This window comes from Lepisosteus platostomus, chromosome 2, assembly GCF_059453375.1.
Source record: "Lepisosteus platostomus isolate fLepPlt1 chromosome 2, fLepPlt1.hap1, whole genome shotgun sequence".
NCBI lineage: Eukaryota > Metazoa > Chordata > Actinopteri > Semionotiformes > Lepisosteidae > Lepisosteus > Lepisosteus platostomus.
In genome coordinates this window covers 78,229,534-78,247,003 of record NC_142612.1, presented here as the reverse complement: position 1 = coordinate 78,247,003, position 17,470 = coordinate 78,229,534, and the positions used below count along the sequence as shown (strand labels likewise).

The 17,470-nt window shown below is 41.9% G+C and overlaps 3 protein-coding genes across 3 annotated transcripts; all 3 read right to left on the bottom strand.

Moving 5' to 3' along the window:
- Positions 1–3,178: 3,178 nt before the first annotated feature.
- gpr171 (G protein-coupled receptor 171) lies at positions 3,179–6,854 on the bottom strand. The gene is made up of 2 exons (XM_088620556.1): positions 6,716–6,854; positions 3,179–6,039 (listed from the first exon to the last, which is right to left on the bottom strand). Exon 2 carries the CDS (start codon positions 5,998–6,000, stop codon positions 5,032–5,034), a length of 969 nt encoding a protein of 322 aa, XP_088476682.1. The 5' UTR covers positions 6,001–6,039; positions 6,716–6,854; the 3' UTR covers positions 3,179–5,031.
- Positions 6,855–9,959: 3,105 nt separating this feature from the next.
- On the bottom strand, positions 9,960–13,509 carry LOC148677322 (P2Y purinoceptor 14-like). Its single transcript, XM_088620550.1, has 2 exons — positions 13,248–13,509; positions 9,960–11,881 (listed from the first exon to the last, which is right to left on the bottom strand). Exon 2 carries the CDS (start codon positions 11,877–11,879, stop codon positions 10,794–10,796), a length of 1,086 nt encoding a protein of 361 aa, XP_088476676.1. The 5' UTR covers positions 11,880–11,881; positions 13,248–13,509; the 3' UTR covers positions 9,960–10,793.
- Positions 13,510–13,871: 362 nt separating this feature from the next.
- LOC148677321 (P2Y purinoceptor 14) lies at positions 13,872–15,776 on the bottom strand. Its single transcript, XM_088620522.1, has 2 exons — positions 15,701–15,776; positions 13,872–15,296 (listed from the first exon to the last, which is right to left on the bottom strand). The coding sequence occupies exons 1-2, from the start codon at positions 15,701–15,703 to the stop codon at positions 14,301–14,303; spliced, it is 999 nt and encodes a 332-aa protein (XP_088476648.1). The 5' UTR covers positions 15,704–15,776; the 3' UTR covers positions 13,872–14,300.
- Positions 15,777–17,470: the final 1,694 nt, after the last annotated feature.

The window sequence follows — 17,470 nt, the reverse complement described above, 5'->3', positions numbered from 1 at the left end:
GGGTACATAGCACCCAGCACAAAATGGAAAAGGCACAAACACGACAGTATCTGGTAGGCTGGCTTAGGGCACCACTCAGGGCCTGATGTAGACAGTTGCTCAGAAGGTTAGTATTTAATACCACAGGTTGCTGTATATTTTAGTTTGGGAAAATTCCACTGTGTGTTAAAGGGAAGGGGCGTACACAGTTTCATGTGACGGAGCTGAGTGTGTTTTTCAAAAGTGTGTGGTCTGTGCTCAGAGCTGAAGGACCCGATACCTACACATGAAAGTGTTACACATCTGTGACTTTCTTGTGGTAACGCTTGCGGTTAAGAACCCGGTACTCAAGAAGGAACTTCGAATTTATTGATGTGTCGGGGATGATAAAACTTTGCTCTCAAACGAAGATGGGAGTGAAGTTCACGCAGTCCTTCCACTGAGTTGTCGGTACTGAACAGAAGTGTTAGATAAGAGATATTGTTCAACACTGCGCTGAATGATAAAAAAAGTGGTTAGAAGTGAAATGATGATGAACTGAAACATGGCTTTTCCTCTTTTGAACATCTTTCACATAAATGTTTGTTTTTTATTTAAGAAAGTTGTTCACAACTGGATGCAGACTTAGTCAAGAGAGCACATTCCTCTTCTTACTTTTTCTGCAGATTAGCTTTGTCAAGTGTCACTTTCCCACTAGAGAAATGGGGCTCAGAGCAGACCTGCAATGTCTTTTCTCTCTTACACCTGGGTTCGTTTATTAGACAGTATATCCTGTAGACAACTCAGAAGACTCAGATTTGTCGTCTGATTCACTTCAGAGACCTGAACTGTTTGTCTTGTACATTTCAAGTCAACACGACAGTCTTACAAGCAGTTTCCATGCTGCCCACATACCTCAGAAATTCTGTCACTGCCATGTGACCATTTCACAGCGTATTTTTAGTTTAGGGAAACAACAGGTAACCAATACCACTGTGCCTAAACATCTTTGCAGCCCTCTATTTTATTATTTTTTAGATAAATAATCAACTGCTTTCCGTTATTAAAGGAAATTGACTTTCAAGCAACATGAAGTGTTTCGCACTGTGGTTGTACAGGGAACACAGAATCTGCCTCAGAGTGCCGTGATGAAGCACTAGTGTGCAGTGTGAGCGATTTTTTGCCTGTGAGTGGGGAATTCTGGGATAGGAGTGCAGCCAGGCTTGTGGAAGAGAGATCCAGAGATAAATGGAGATTGTCCTGCTCAGTCTGTGCTGTGACTAACTGTGGACTGACAGCCTGCTAACCTCATTCTTCTTCAGAAATAAAGCCTGTTTTAAAAGAAGAGGACCTTTCGGAAATTCTGTAGCCTGCTTCCTGCTTCACCTTGTCTTTCAATGTGAGTGGTGAAAATCTTATCTTTGTCCAAGCCAAGCCATTGTGATCCAGAAAACAAAATGCACAATTATTATATTGTTCTTTAAACAAGTGCATGTAACAGTGCCAATTTACTACTGTGACCTTGTATTTGTTCGATTTGATTACTAAAATCTTAACTACCTACTGTATGTGGCCTTATTTCCTTCTAATGTTTGATAACTCTTTGATGCCTCTTCTGAGTTTATTGCACATACGTTCATCCTAGAATGTGGTAGCACAGCTATTGCAGTGCACTGAATAATTAAAAATGCAGAGTTCATTAGATGATCTGATTTAGATATCTAAGTGATTTCGATAGCTTTGTTTCCTGGGTGTTTTAGAAACAGAGATAAGAGGATCTACAAGATTAGTTCATTTGAAACCAGAGGGGTCTGCAGTAGAAGAAAAGCAAGAAAGCATCAGTAGAAAACAATTTAGTTTGTTGTCTTTTTATTATGTTCTGTATTATGGTCTAGAGGTGGCCACTGTGTTTGGCACCTTGCACGAAAGATTATATTTCTAATCTGTAGCCCTGCAGCCAGAGTGGTGCCAGAGCTGTGTTCACACATACTGGGCAAAAAACGTACTACAGTAGTACATGAAGCACAGAGGCTGTGCTACTGTGGTCTGAAAATATGCGAAGTGAGGAAGGAAGGCTAGCCCTCAGTTTCAATCAAGATATTTTTGGATTCTTTCTAAACACTTCCTTTCGACACACATTTCAAATGATCTATTTTTCATTTAACATAGAACTGACTGTAAGTCAAACAACATTACTTTTGTGACCATTTACTATAATATTCAAAAGCAGAAAAAAAGTTTAATTTTAGAAAAAGCACTAAATGTCACTGGTATGATGCCTATACTGTGTGGTGCTTTCACCTTCACAATATACTTCGTAAACTTGACCAGCAAAAGAAATATAAAAACACTGGGCATCCCATTGATACAAAGCGCCAGGTTCGTCTGTAGTGGGCAAAGCTGTTTAAATTTGTTTTTAAAACTTGTTTTTTTTATTTTGGAGGAAAATAAAGCACTCAGTTTGTGTTTGTGAGTTCTCACCTTCTTGTGCTCGTCAGAGGTGGGATTGTGTGTCAGAACTGAAGACCTCTGTGAAACAGCCATGCTGGGTGAATTAGCCTACTAGACGTCGCGAGAAGAGGTTTTTAGAGTCACAGAAGTCTTACTTGCTGTTAATGCTCAGACAGATTCGCCATTGCAATAGAAGCCTGGAACTCTCTACCAGCTGTGGACTATTCAGACATACAGCGAATGTGCGTTTTTCCCAGCTGATAGTAGGTATAAAAGTCTGTGAGACTTCCTGTGTGTACCTTTTTTTTTCTCCGTGCCAATAATATGAAAGTATGCAATATAGACTCACAATTCTAAAATATATTTTTTTTCAAGCTGTACCTCAATTTGAGCTGGTACAAGACGTACAGTTTGACCAAGGTTAAGGTACAGTCTGTAGTATTTTTAACAGTCGCAGTTTTAAGACAAATACATCAAGCTTCTTCTTAGTTCCATTGAATCATAACAATACATTCAGTCAGTTAAGAAGAATAGGACACTAGGCTATAGTTAGATGCCTCTGTTGTGCTTTATGCCGTGAGAGCCTGTAGCCTCTACAGTTCTTTACTAGGAAGTCATGCATTCAAAGTTCAGAGACCGATCACAGTCAGCCTACAGACGAATTATTCCGTCCCCTGACCCTGCTTCGGCATGTATCACCTATGGTTTGTACGCCTGTGGTCAGCAGCGCTCTGTAAAAGCTTGCTTCTTTAGGGCATGCACGTAAGTGTTAAGTAGTTTGAAATAAGAGTGGCTGAAATAAAACATCATGGAAGCACTTTACTCTGGGGGGTGCAGATTCATGCAAAAAGCCCTTCTGTCTCATAATTCAGTGCCAGGAACAATTCTTCCTCAGGATTAACTGAAGTCAGATATTTTTCATTTATAATTACTTTTCTTAACGGTGACCTCACTGCCAACAGCTGTTTTTCATGCAGTTACAAAGTGGAATTTCCACCCCTTAAAATAATCAGCTACCAAATTTATAGTAGAAAATATAACCTGTTGATGTTTTTAAAAAGCCATTAATGACTTTTTCAAACTACTTATTTGAAAAAGTAGTATCAAATTACTAATGTTGATGTTTCCACAAGTTTAATTGTGGTTATAATACATAGCAGACTTAGTACACAAAGTACTGAGTTCTTTGTACTCCAAACTGGAATGGGTACTGTATCAATGCTCTGACTGAATACATGCAGTGGTGACCAATTACAAAAGAACAGAATGAACATATTGTCCCCCTTTAGCCCACAATAATAGTATTATGCAATTCAGGACTATCGACACATACATTGCATTATGGTGGTAATCAATTTTTAATCTTAATTTTAACACGAGCACAGTAAAACATAATTTTGAAATTGTATGGTTTGCAGATTATAATGGACTGTTACTTTCACTGTGCGTTTTTTTTTCCCTCTCCAGCTTCTGCCGTTTTCATTCTGGAGTGGTGACAGTCTTACACGATCAGACAGTCAGGTTTTACAGTCTTTGAAAGGCCATAGAACAGAGATGAACTCACTGGAAATGATGACTTCTTGGGGACACCTGGAAAAATGTCATATTGTTGTTTGCATGAATGTTAAGGAGATGGGATGGATGTCACACAGCACACTTCATGAGAATTGCTGGTGTTGTTTTGTCCAGTGGTGGTCAGACCTTTATCAGGCCTCGATCACTACGTTGTCAAGTGGGTATTTCTCATGTGTGAAGTCTTCTCATGAGACATCAGCCACAATTCACCCACAGAATAGGAAATGCGATGCTTGTCACATTCCCAGAAAGACAGGGGTGTGTTCCCATAAGCAGAATGCAATATGTGATGTTTTCACTGCTGCCAGAACATGGTGGTTTATACAGTTGTAAAGTTCAAGTATTTTGGAAAAAAAGCCGTTTAGTTAGTCCAGTCTAGCTCATACATTTTTGCTGTCTTTATTCTCTTTTAATAACATAAGAAGGTTCCTTGACTTGGTAGTAACTGATTCATCTTACAATCTCATTTAATCCATTTCTCAAAGAATCTCAGAATGTGATCCTCAGCAGCTTGGTCAGAGAACTTGGCTCAGAGAACCAGGACTCCTTGGCACACAAAGACACGATGTCATGTAGCAAGCGTGGCATTTCCGAACCCTTTCAGTGTCCAGGTATTTGAAAAAAAAAACTGTAACCTGTAACCTGTAAAACCTGTAAAAAAACAAATCTGTTTCTTGCAACATTATATACAGTAACATTCTCAGCACCTTGGCACTGGCCTTTCTTTTCTCAGAAAAAAAAAACGATTGCTATAATAAACCAACAATTTAAAAGGGTATCCAAAAGATTTTTCCCCTTTATCAGTTTTGTTTTCAATTTTGTTCCCTGAAATTGGTGGAATTTTGCTCTTTCACCTGCTCTGTTACCACTGCTCTTCCAAATCGAAAAACAAAAACAAATAAAAAACAAATTGAGACTTTGCGGGCTGTGGCCGTCAAAACATACACATATATATATATCTTTCGTCTTTGTATTGTTTTTACTCTTCTTAAAACAACTGTAATTTTGTAAGTTCTTTCTAGATAACTCGCCAGTGTTCCTTCCAATTTACAGTGCAGTCCCGGGGGCATCGTTGACCGGAGCCCTCTTCTGCGGCTTGAAGGCTTCGGTTATCTTCTCTCTGAAGGAGCGGGAGAGGTAGAAGTAGAGGATGGGGTCGAAGCAGAGGTTGAGCACTGACAGGAACAAGGTGGATTCCTTGGCGATGAACAGGCGGCGCCGCAGGGAGCAGTCGGTGATGACTTGGTTCTGCACGAACGTGTACGGGGTGCGCACCACGTGGTAGGGCACGAAGCAGACGATGTAGGCCGCGGTGACCATCTCGATGTTGAAGAGGGCCTGCTTGACGGTGCTGTGCTTGCCCTCCTCCTGGGCCTGGCACAGCCTCCTCAGGATGCACCCGTTGGAGATGAGGATGACGGCCGAGGCGTTGACGAAGATCGCCAGGCACAGGAAGTTGGTCAAGGTGTGCCAGTGGAGCCCCACCTCCTGCTTGAACTCGGCGCAAGTGACCAGCGGCTTCTCCTTGACGCTCCTGATGGGGATGGCCATGTTGGGGACCATGATGAACAGGACCAGCCCCCACACCACCGCTGACATCACCTTCGCGAAGCCCACCTGCTGGATCCGGAAGAGTGTGGAAGCCTGCGAGATCTGAAGGTAGCGGTCGGCGCTCACAAAGGCCAGGAACAGGATGGACGCGTACACGTTGACATAGATGAGGACGGCGGAGACCTGGCAGTGGAAGATCTTCAGGCTCCACGGGGCGATGCCCAGGTCGACGGCAATCTTAAAGGGCAGGGCGAGAGTTAGCAAGAAATCCGATGTCAGCAAGTTGATGAGATAGACATTGATGCACTTCTTGTTCTTGCAGTTGCGGGTGAATGCCCACAGGGCCACAGAGCTGCCGAGGATTCCTATCAGGAAGATGAGGTAGTACAGGTAGGTGAATGGCACCATCTGGTCATTCACTGTGCAGTATCCACTGCTAGGAGACACCGTAGAGTTTCCCTGCATGTTAGAGCTTGGAAAGGGCCGTCCAAACTAGATTCAGGCCTGTGGAAGAAAACCCCAGCAAAATAAAGTTAAGTATTAGGTCATGTATAAATCATGAATTTTACTTTGACTTAAGATGACTCTTGGTCGTAAACAATGATTTTAGTTTGCCCTCTAAAAACACACTACGTCTCTCTGAGTCGAAAAGAAAAGTGATAAAAAAAGGAAATGATTTCAAATGGAAAATTTAAATGTGCTAATGTGCTTTAGTGTTTAAACTAGATTTCACCTTATAGCAGGGACGCTCAGTTTAAGGTCTCTTCGGCACAATTGTTTAGAAATACTTGGCTTAGGTATCTTCATCAACAAAGGCTAACCTTCATGCTTCATCCAAAACAAATCAGATAGTGATTCACTTTACAGCTGTTTTTACAGAATATTTCCTCTTTGGTTTTTACGGGGACATTGTATACCTCCTTGTGCCAAAAAGCACTCGGCTCTTGCCAAGAGCTCAGTTGTTTGTGCAATTTCTCTCACTCCTGATGGTTCCACAATCTCCTATAAATTAAGGTTGTACGTGGTGTAAAAGCAGGAAAAAGTGTAACAGTTGTGAAAACATTAAAGAGTGACAAAGCTTGGTGTGTGCTAAGGCCATGAGGATATCGTGTACATATGGTGCAAAAAAGACCAACATCCTCAGTAAACCCGGGCCATTTAAGATAAAATGAAACCTTGCCTTTGCAAAAAGGTGGTCCTGTCCTCGTGTTTCCCTGCTGATCCAGTTAGTGAGTTTGTCCATTTGCAGCGAATTCTGAATGAGTGTCACTGAAGAAGGGGACCTGAATCCACATGACATTCACCTGAATCCACTCAATTCAGTTCTGTGCTCTACTGGTGGTACTTCTAGTCCTTGCAATACAGAACCTGAAATTTGGCCAAAGATCAGGAAAAAAAGACAGTTTAATCCCCATTAATATATTGAATTGTTTCAATACAAATGTAATAGAACTAAGAGCCAGTCTGGAACACTAAATGTTAGATGGCTCTCCTGAACCATGAGATCGAACAAACACCCCACGTCTTCATAGATGCATATCATGATAAATGATAATGCTTTCGCAATCAACACTTTACACATAATGAACTCTTTCACAGGACCCACTGCAAATTAAAACGCTTTTTACTGACCATGGCGATGCCTTCTCCAGCTAAAACATGAAATCCAACAGCAGTGCTGTTATCAGTGCTTTAATATTAGGGAGCAGCCTTTTTCCAGCCACAGCAAAGCAAAGTCCTACCTCAACAAGCGGACAAATCTAGTGGATCCCCCCATGAACAGTTGAAGAGCTATCTGGTTTCCGTCTGCATCTGTGAAGGCGTACTAAAATGAAGATAGACAGTGTTAAACGCAGAGATATTTTTCCCTTGCTTTGTGGTCAGAGAGTTAAACCTACTTTAGCCCTTTTTTTGTCTGCTTGATTAAGTGTGGAGGCATTTTTTCCCATAACACATCAACATCATTTCCGACTGGGATTTTGAATTATTTTTCTAACCAGCAGCTATTGCTGTTCAGAAGATCCAAGACTGTAATCTACGGTTTTCTCTGTTTCTGTAAAACAGTTTTCTCCAAGTGATGTTAAGGACTACAAATCTTCCTGCTCATCTTAAAATGTGAAGTTTGTGTATCTGGGATTCACTCACCTTGTCAGCTATGGTTGTGCCAGTCAGTTTCCACAGCACGAAGAAAACCTAGGTCAGTGCTGCTGTGATCCTTTTTCCTTAAAGCTTGTTAAAGGTTTGCTAATGAGTAAAAGGAGTTTTGCGCCCATCTACCTTTTTGAATGACTCTTTGAGTGCTAATTTTAGTTCATCTGAATAATGAATTGCTTTGTGATTAGTGGTCAGATTGAGAAAGGCTGTTTTTGTAGGCAGAATTCTTAATTTCATGAAGTGGAGAGATCGTGGTGCTTTGTTCAAATTGGAGGTTTATTTAATTAATGCAAAACTGAACAATTTGTGTATGTTTTAGAAACACAAAGCTGTTTCTGTGCCAGACATGAAGAACCCAACACTATCTGTGACAGGCCAATGGTTCTGTTGCAGAAATACACTGAAGGCCATGTCTTCCCCAAGCTCTTATAGACAGGATAGATTACAGGGACTTGGCCTTGAGGGAAAAATGTGGAAACATGATTCCCATATGGAGGAGGAACAGAATGGGGAGCTGTTAACTGGAAAAAACAGTCAATATGTAAACCTATGGATTTTGTGTTTGTACTGTGACAAACAGCTATAGAGATACTCTTCTCAGAGATTAGTACAAAACTACCCTATTTATACATCAGCCTACACGATCTTAGCCAGAATAAATTGAAAGAAGTCCTTAAAATTACTAGGCACGTTTACGACGTTGAGCAGATAAGGCATTATGATGTTCAGTTTAATATTTTTTTTTTAAAAAGCAGTACAAATCTTAATTTAGATCATAAAGAAAATCACTGAATGATCCTGCTCTTCTAGGCCGCTCTCTGTGCCGTGCTTTACCTGATCCAAGGCTCTGAGCAGAGGCTCATGAAAACTCTTAAAGGAAATAAAGCACACGAATGCAGTGAGACGCACAGGAAATGAGCACACACAGCAAATTCACTGAAGAGGACTTACCTCGTCTTTTTCTTTCAGTGCAGTACAGGGTCTGAACCATCTAAAACTGCAAGCCCTTCAGACTCCAGGTCCGAAGGCAAGCTGGCGCGCGAGAGTTCATGTGGCATTTAATTGAGAGAGACACAGCTCCTCCAGCAGCTTCCGGGCCTCTCGTGTCTCGGTAACCACAATCGATTGACGTAACTGAAACCCAAACTTTCCAAAACCTCACCAGGCCTGCTTCAGACAGAACTCAGGCAGCCTTTTTCTGCGTGCCGTGTGTGTGTGTGTGTCTGAATGTGTAATAGACATGCTGGGAACAGTGACTGATGTGGAGTTTACTGACAGTCTTCTGGTAAACTGGTAGAAGTCTTCTTTTGGATGACTAAACAGCTGATACAAAACTTCACCCGAGCACTTTTTCCTGTACAGTATGCAAAAAACTATTTATAATTAGACAGTTAGCTAATATTGCTTATGTAGGGGAAGTTTCTACTTTTGTGTATGAAAGCCAGCTTGGAAAGCAAGCGGAAACCTCTACTTTGTTATTTTTTCCTCCCTGAATCTGCTGTGTTCTTATTGTTGTGAGATATTGCCAGTACAGGTTACACAGAACTATCCATTCTCGGCACTTTGACCTCAAATCTCTGTGTGGATCAGGCCCTGTGTTAGACACTGGGGCTCTTGCTCATAGTGAGAAAGTATCATCACAGCAGAGACCTGGAGAGAATCTAAAATGCTGAACATTAAGGAAGTAGGAGTGATGTGGCTTTGCAGTACCCTTTTATTTCAAGCTTCCTAGTTAAAAGCATTGGTATAAGCCCAGCTGACACAGTGCAGGCCAACACCAGCTCAATGCACTCGATAATCTTGCGGACTGCAGTGACTGAGAGGACACAGTCATGCTGCAGAAAATAACTCCTCGCCAGAGCTACGGGACTCAGGGATTGGCTGCGTTTGAGGATGTTTAATGAGAATTTAGGTACAGTGAGTTGTCCTAACCTGCTTAAGGTTAAGGGCCAGCCCCCTTTTTGTTCAGAAAGCTCCCGACATTTGCTCGCCAACGCCTGCAGCGTTGAAATGAGACAGCAGATCTTTCTCTCGCAGTGTTTGTATGGTGTGGCTTTGGAGCTCTGAAACCAAAACCCCAACAAAAAACTATGACAAAATGGAGACAGGAAATGCCAGGTCAAGGGACTTCATTTAAAATGCAGAGGGTCATGACTGGAGCCACAATGTTGAACGTTATTGATGTTTAATTTACCGTTGTGTGTTTAAACAACCACATGATGGTATTAACTTTTAAGAATATGACCTTTTTGCTTTTTTATAAATAAACTTTCTCATTCATTCTGTGTTAGTCATGTTTCTTGAAATACACCCGACTGGCGAAAGTCAAGGAAAGTTTCAGGAAATAGATCTTCAGTGTTTGAGCTCACGTCTGCTCCAGTGAACTGGCAGATATTTCATATGCATAAAAAAAAAATAAGATGCTGGGAGGGTCTGATGTAAAAGGGATACAGTACATAAACCCTGAAGAATGAAAGAAAAGGGGCAGAGCAAAAGCTCAGATCAGAATCTTGCTTTTTTATTAGGAAAGATACAATTAAAAATTATGGTGTAAATATAGCACATAGCTCGAATACTTTGTAAAAATCCCTATAGATCTATAGATCAAGACACTATAGATCTATTGTAATTAAAATCTACTGAAACTGGTGCCAAAGTAGCCACAAATTAACGCCACGTATACTTAGATTTTTTATACGACAGAAATGATGATGAGAATGCATTATGGGAAAAAATGCCTCCATGCAGACCAAAAAAGTATTGGCACTGAAGACGCCCCAATAGAGCTGATTAATTAATTTAATAACATAAGAAAAGAATAATATGAACAGCCTGAGGCCATTTGTCACTTATGGCTTGTTGGGCTGCTTATTATTTTGCGTATCTCATCCAGCCATATCTTGAAGGATCCAAGGGAAGTGTCTTCAACAGCACCGCCTGGCAGCTTGTTCCACGCACCCACTGCCCTTTGTGCAAGCACGCGCCGCTTGTTTTCAGGCCTGCATGTGCACATGCTGTACATCGCTGGACACGACTCGGGCTTTTCTCAGATCGCCATGCATGCGGCCGCGTCCCCGTGAGAATGGGGTGGGGTGGATGAAACTTCAGGATCCTTGTATACTCAAGGACTCTCTGACTGCCATCGAAGGGCTGCTTGGTCTAGTTGTGAAATCATACACAGAATCATTCACCTCTGATCTGACTTTCGGGTGGTCAGCTGACAGCTTTTCATTTCTTCTTAGGAATTTTAACAAACCTATCTTGGCCCTGAAGGCTTTGCAAAAGATGAAGTAAATGAAGGGGTCCAGGCAGGCATTCAGAGAGGAGAGAACGATTGTGAACTCCTTCAGGTAATAGATTACCCTTTTTGCGTCACAGTCGTCAATCACCTTGTTTTTCGTGAGGAGGTAAAGAACCCGCAGCAGATGGTACGGAACAAAGCAGACGCAGAAAACGGTGATCAGCACGCTTATGTTTTTTTTCGACTTCTGCAGTTTTTTGTTGGCAGCGTGCTTGGTGGCCTTCAGCCTTTTCGCGGTCTGGAAGTAAAAGAAGGACAGAGACGCTAGCACGAAAATGAATAAGACGATGGAGAGGAAGTGGATGAAGACGTAGAATTGCTTCCCGGCTGGAGACAGGACCATGTCACACATCTTACTTTGGCCAGCGGTAGAGTTAAGCGAAGACCAAAATGTTTCCAGGGAGAGAACTGCAAATGTTGAGGCTATAATGAGGAGGAGCCCCCAGGTTCCTAGCGAGATGTATTTCGCGGCGCGAACTGTCTGAAACATGTGATTTTCCAGCGGTCTCACGATTTTGAGATATCTGTTCACCCCGATGTGTTCCATAAACAGGATGCTGGCGTAGGTGTTCAGGTAAAACGCGGAAGCTACCAAGGTGCAGTAGGTCTTCCTGACCCCCTCAGAGTCCATTGAATAATCTACGATCTTCACAGGCAAAGATAACACCAGCAGGAAGTCTGCAATGGCGAGGTTCTTCAAGTAGACGGTGACGCAGCACTTGTTGTGCGTGTGACAGAAGTACACCCACAAGGTGAGGCTATTCAGAACAATTCCTGCAGCAAACACCAGGGAGTAGGCGATGGTGAGGGGAGTGTGGATGGGACCCTTCTCATAGTCACATAGGCCATCCTTTGTCGACTCATTTACCAGAATATCCATGACTGGCATTCCTATAAATAAATAAAACCACACACAGTAAATCATCAGCATGCATGCCTTCTCTTCATTGCATTGCAGGCAGGTAGCGTCGGAGGATGATATCAAAATTCAGATGTGCTGCAAAAATATATCCCAGCTTTTTGACACACCTCACCACACAGTTTGAACATTGGATGGATTTTGTTCCCCCTGAATTTAAGATTCCCTTACAAACCCGAGTTCTCCATTAATTAATTAGTTCTTAATTAATTGAGGGACTTCTGGCTCTGCATGAGAGCTGAAAGTTAATGTAGCAGCAGACCTTTCAAGATCAGAGTGACCTCAAGTTTCCTGGAGACTTTAGGTGCTGCATCTATCTCTGTGAAATGTCACAGAGTGGTGAGTGTAGTCATAGATGGGAGAGGTCAAATGGGGAAACAGCTGGCAGTTCTCCATTTACCTCTCCTGCCCACGATTACAATGATCTTTCTGCCTGCCTCCATATCCTTTCACTGGGATCTGAAGACTTCTACTCCAGAAAGCCATCACCAAAATAAGCCTTAAACGTGGCTCGCACCTTCCCACGTTCTCAATAATTGATTTAAATTCAGTTTTTCCATTCCTTTTACAGATTTCTTCCTTCCACACTTTGCCTAGAATTCACCTCCCAGACGTCCATCTCTTTGTAATCGACATTGTCTTGTGTCCTCCGAATCCTTACATTCCCGCTCCTTCTCACCTTGAAAGAAAGCTCCACATCTGAAATGTTGCACTTTTCTTCTTACTTTTTTACTTAACAGTACAGAGGCTTCCCTAGCTCATTTGCAGAAGCCACTCTTATCTGTGGAAGCGCTGATATGCTGCTTTTTGCCAGCACCGAAACCGAGGCACCTCAACCAAATGCCTCTTCTCCCACCTTTGTTTTTTTGTCTGCAGCACATGTTGGAATTTGTTCTTTGATGTTTTTTTTTACATTAATGGAAATTACAGCAAAAAAAGCAAATTTTGTAGTATAGCACAATTGAACAAGAAAAGGTTAATCAGTGAAAAATAGAAAGAAGAAACAACGTTTCCACTGTCGAGCCTTCTTCGGGTGTCATCAAAGGTGTCAGTCCATTCTTTCTGTTTATTTATGTTATGTCGAAGGGAATTAACCTTTGCTTGCTTCCTTGCAGCAAAAACAAGCTGATGTAGCTTCCCACTCAAATCTAGTACAATTGGTCTTTTGGGGTATAATATTAACCTGTACAGATTTGCACATTATTGTGCTATGTCCATGCTATGCACACGGGTAATGTGTTGTTAAACTGCAGCATCATTCAGCAAAAGTGCGTATTGTATCAAACAGAGAGGACCTTCACGCTAACAATCAGTAACGGACAAAGAGGGTTTACTCACCTAGTTGACCGGCACTTTGAGTCAGTCCTGGTTTCTACAGCTGAGCTTTATGATGGCTGTAGTTAACTTGAAACCTGTGATTAAGCTGTTGGCTCTGAGAGAGAACTTTTTTTACTGAGGGGGATCGAAGGAAGTACACGACTTGAGGTGAAACAGAACATAACCACAACATACCGGACCATTAAGCTGTGCTGAATCTGAGAGCTGTGATGTGCAGAGGCTGTTGTCTGCTAACTTCCACACTGGTTGAGCTGTGGTGCATCTCATGCACCCTTCCGCTAGGGGCTGCAAAACGTACACTGAGCCAAACCTGATTCTTTTCCATCTGCGCTCCTCAACAAAAGTAATTATGTGACTATAGCCCCCCCTAGTGGGCACATATCGAAACTTTACTGACTGTTGCTAAGCTGTAAAGACATTCTTTTTGTTGCCTTGCATTAGGGAAAAAAACGTGCTTGGCTGTTTGTTTACACTGCATGATGTTTAACTTGATTTTCAGTTAAACCTGTTAAAAGCTTTTTTTTTCTGAGCAGTAAATATTAGTAACAAGGAGGGTAGCTTTCTTCCATCTGGTAAAACTTGAACCGAACGTACCAGAACACTGCAATTCATGTAATCACAGAATTTATTAAATAGATTTTATTAATTTTTCCCACGTCACCCATTCACAGTTCTAAATAATTAAATCAATACTTTCAAACAGGACATATACAACATATTTTCAAGACATTAAATCGATCCTCTGCCTTGTCTGCATACATATGTACAGTACTTGTCAAGAGAAGAGAAGTTACTACTATTGATTAAATATTAAGTTAAGTACTTAACAGCATCAAACCTAAGACTTCCCAAATCCTATCCCCTCATATTATTAAGCTATGAATAAATCATAACTTTGACATGGAACAAGAGATCTTCACTTGCAGGTACCATTGGGTCAAGCCCATACTCAGATTTACTAATGGACAGTGAGAGTGGACAGAGAGAGTGGTATCAAGACTTTGTCTTTCTGCAAGTCTGCGCCTTTCCTTTCTGAAAAACATTTACAGCTCTTCACACTGTAGTGGCACTGTAAGAGACTGATTTTCTTCTCATTTCGGTGCTTTTCTCAGAGAATCTTTCTAGAAGTAGCTCTCTGAACAGTTTACACATGAGGAAATAAATCACAGGGTCAAGACAGACATTCAAAGCTGACAGCATCAGGGTGCTTTCCTTTAGGTGGAACAGCACAAACTTGCTCTGTGCACTGAATGAGCCTGCAGTCTGACTTAAGGTGTAAGAAATTCTACAAGCATGGTATGGGACAAAACAGATAAAAAACACCACCAAAATGCTAAATATGTTCCGGTTTGACTTTTTCCTGGTCTCAGTCCTGTCTCTCCTGCACTTTTGGTAGGAGTCATAGATCTTCTTGGTTATTGAGGCGTAGCAAAATCCCATCAGCAGAAACACAGCCCAGAAGATACTGACGGAGAAGTAGTTGGTCACTTTGTGCCACTGCACCCCCAGTTCTGTTTTGAGTCTGATGCAGTGCCAAGATGTTTCTTCTGTAGCTTCTTTGCTGGTCAGTATTGAATTTGGTAGATTAAAAAAGATGAGAAGGCACCAGGTTGCTGCACAGATCACTCTAGCATAGGTGACATTCTGCATAACAGAGGCACCAGAGGACCGGACGATTTTCAGGTATCGTTCCAAACTGATCAGCCCCAGGAAGGTGATCCCAACATACATGTTCATGTAGAAAACGACAGCCGTGTAACGGCACACGATCACCCTCATCCGCCAGCCCCCCGAGCCAAAATCGTTCACAATCTTGAACGGAAACGTCAGGGTCATCAAAAGGTCGGCGACCACAATGTTCTTGAGGTAAATGATAAAGCTGGTGTTGCTGGGAATTCTGAAGAAGATCAAGGCAGCCAAACAGTTCAGAATGAGTCCCCCAGCGAAGATCAGGCAGTAGAAGACGGGCAGCGCTGTCTTTATAAAAGCACTGCTGAAGTCCGTGACATTGCTGTTTAAGTTAGTAAGGTTGTCTGAATCCATGTCAGCCTTTAGAATCAACAGAGACACATAACACGTTACTATGGTTTCACATTCTTTTCTTTTTAATCTGTCCTGATTCAAATAAACATCTTGTGGTTTTACAGAGTCTGATTAGGATTAATCTCGGACTGCCTAATGTTATTTCTGACAAACGAGTCTGCGTACAAAGAATGTAGGTTTGTGATCTAAATATATAAAACATTTAAATGTTATGATAACTAGTCAGTGTCACATTCTTTTGTGGTTGTTAGGAATGTTTTAAAATCAAACTCTTTCTTTTTTTCGTTTTAGCCCAGCTTTTCTTACTGCCTTTGGAGGCAAATAATTTTATACTATGATACAGTAAGTTTCAGACATTTTCAACATTTCCTTGTGACACATCGAGTTAATCTTGAAATACAATAACTCACCATAATCTTCTTAGATGTTCACCTCGTGAATCATAGCTGTTCATGTCTTTCCCACTGCGAAATTGTTGATCGGGTGCTACAGTTTAAAAAAAGCAGAATGTGATTGATAAGTGTTTCAGTCAAGTTTGAAATCTGTATCTTCAGTATGAATCATGAGCACCTTCTTCAGTCTGCGAGTGTCCGTCCTTTATGTTCTAGTGCTCATAGACACTGAGATATTTCCAGGCTTGGTTTCTCAGGGACGTGGGCAGACTGCAGAGATACTGTATATACAACTCAAGAGTATTCAGTCACACTGCAGCTGACACAGCACCTCCCTCTCCATGACCAACAAGCTGAGTGGCTGCAGGAAGAAAGAATCAAATGTTTCCCTGTTTCAATGTCTTTCTGTACTAAAAACGGGTACTCTCGGTTTCCTACTTAATGATAGGTCCTTCCTCATTCACCCAGTCACTTTGGAAAGTGAAAAAGGATTGAAATGGAGGTATTTTAGAGAGCACCTGTTTTGCTTAGAAATGGGCAAAGTGTTGTATTATCTTTCTTCTTAGAAATCGGAAATGGTCCATCGTATTTTATACACATCAGAGAGAGAGAGGAAATGACAGTTACTGTTCTAATTTCACAGATCGTTAGAACATTGTGAGGCTATTTCTGAGAACCTGAACAGGATATCAATGCAGTGCTGTCGGACACAGCAGCTGTCAGTCATGTTTCTAATCCGGAAACTGGTAACACTGGTAAGTGCTAAAGACCAGTTACCAGTTTTTCATTCACTGGTCTAAAAGATTAAAGTAGCCCTGTAAGATTTGTACATAACCTTTTTGAGCATTTTGACACAAAGTCTTTGTAAACTCACTGTGGACCCACTCCTCTGTGGATCATAACACTAGGGCTCCTTCATGTTTAAGTAAGATATTAATTTCTTTTAAAAAATCATTGGATTAGCACTGAAAAATAAGATTAGAAAACATTGACAATAAAGAAAACGCCTGTATTGTTACTGCTTTGGTCAAAATACTGTTGTCTCTCATTTTGGATGGGAGGAAAATCTCTCGAGCTAGAACTCTTCAGAAGGCTCTGGGAAAGAAATGATTACACTGTAAATCATTGCCTTTGCAAGATGCCCCCTGCCTCCGACTGCAAGGGATTGAGTGTATGCGATCAGAAATGAACAGTATCTTCCTGTGAGTTACTGGAGAAGTCCTAACTCTGAGATCTCCACGAGTAAGGGGTTGTTCTGGGTCAGTTTCCTTTTTTAGTTTTGAACACTTGTGGGAATTCTCCCTTCAGAAACAAGGATATTCACTTTCGTTCTAAGTAGTACATACAGTAAATAAAAAATCCAGCCCACAAGCCATAATCTTTCCTTCCACCCTGTGGAGGATCACAGCGAGCGGGAGCCTAGCCCAGCAGACAGAGATGGCCTCCTGGTGCAAGAACTGAAAAAACGCTGGCGTGGTGACGGTACCATGACTTTCCCACATCATGTGTCATTTCTTCTTTAACAAAAGCTTTGGAGGCCACGGCAGTCAGAGTCACGGGTGCCCTCTTGCACAGGTGGCAGATGGGGATCAGGTGGGGATCTTGGCCAGTGGGCTGAGCCACACTGCAGCTGTGTAGGCTGCAGTGCTGAAGGAGCGTGGCGCATATGCATGCAGTGGTGGGCTCGTTGCAGGAGCTTCTGTGCTGGCGGCCCACTGACGCAGATCTTCGTATGAGGCACTCATTTGCTTTACAAGGCAAGCCACTCAAGAGCAGATTCTCATTTAA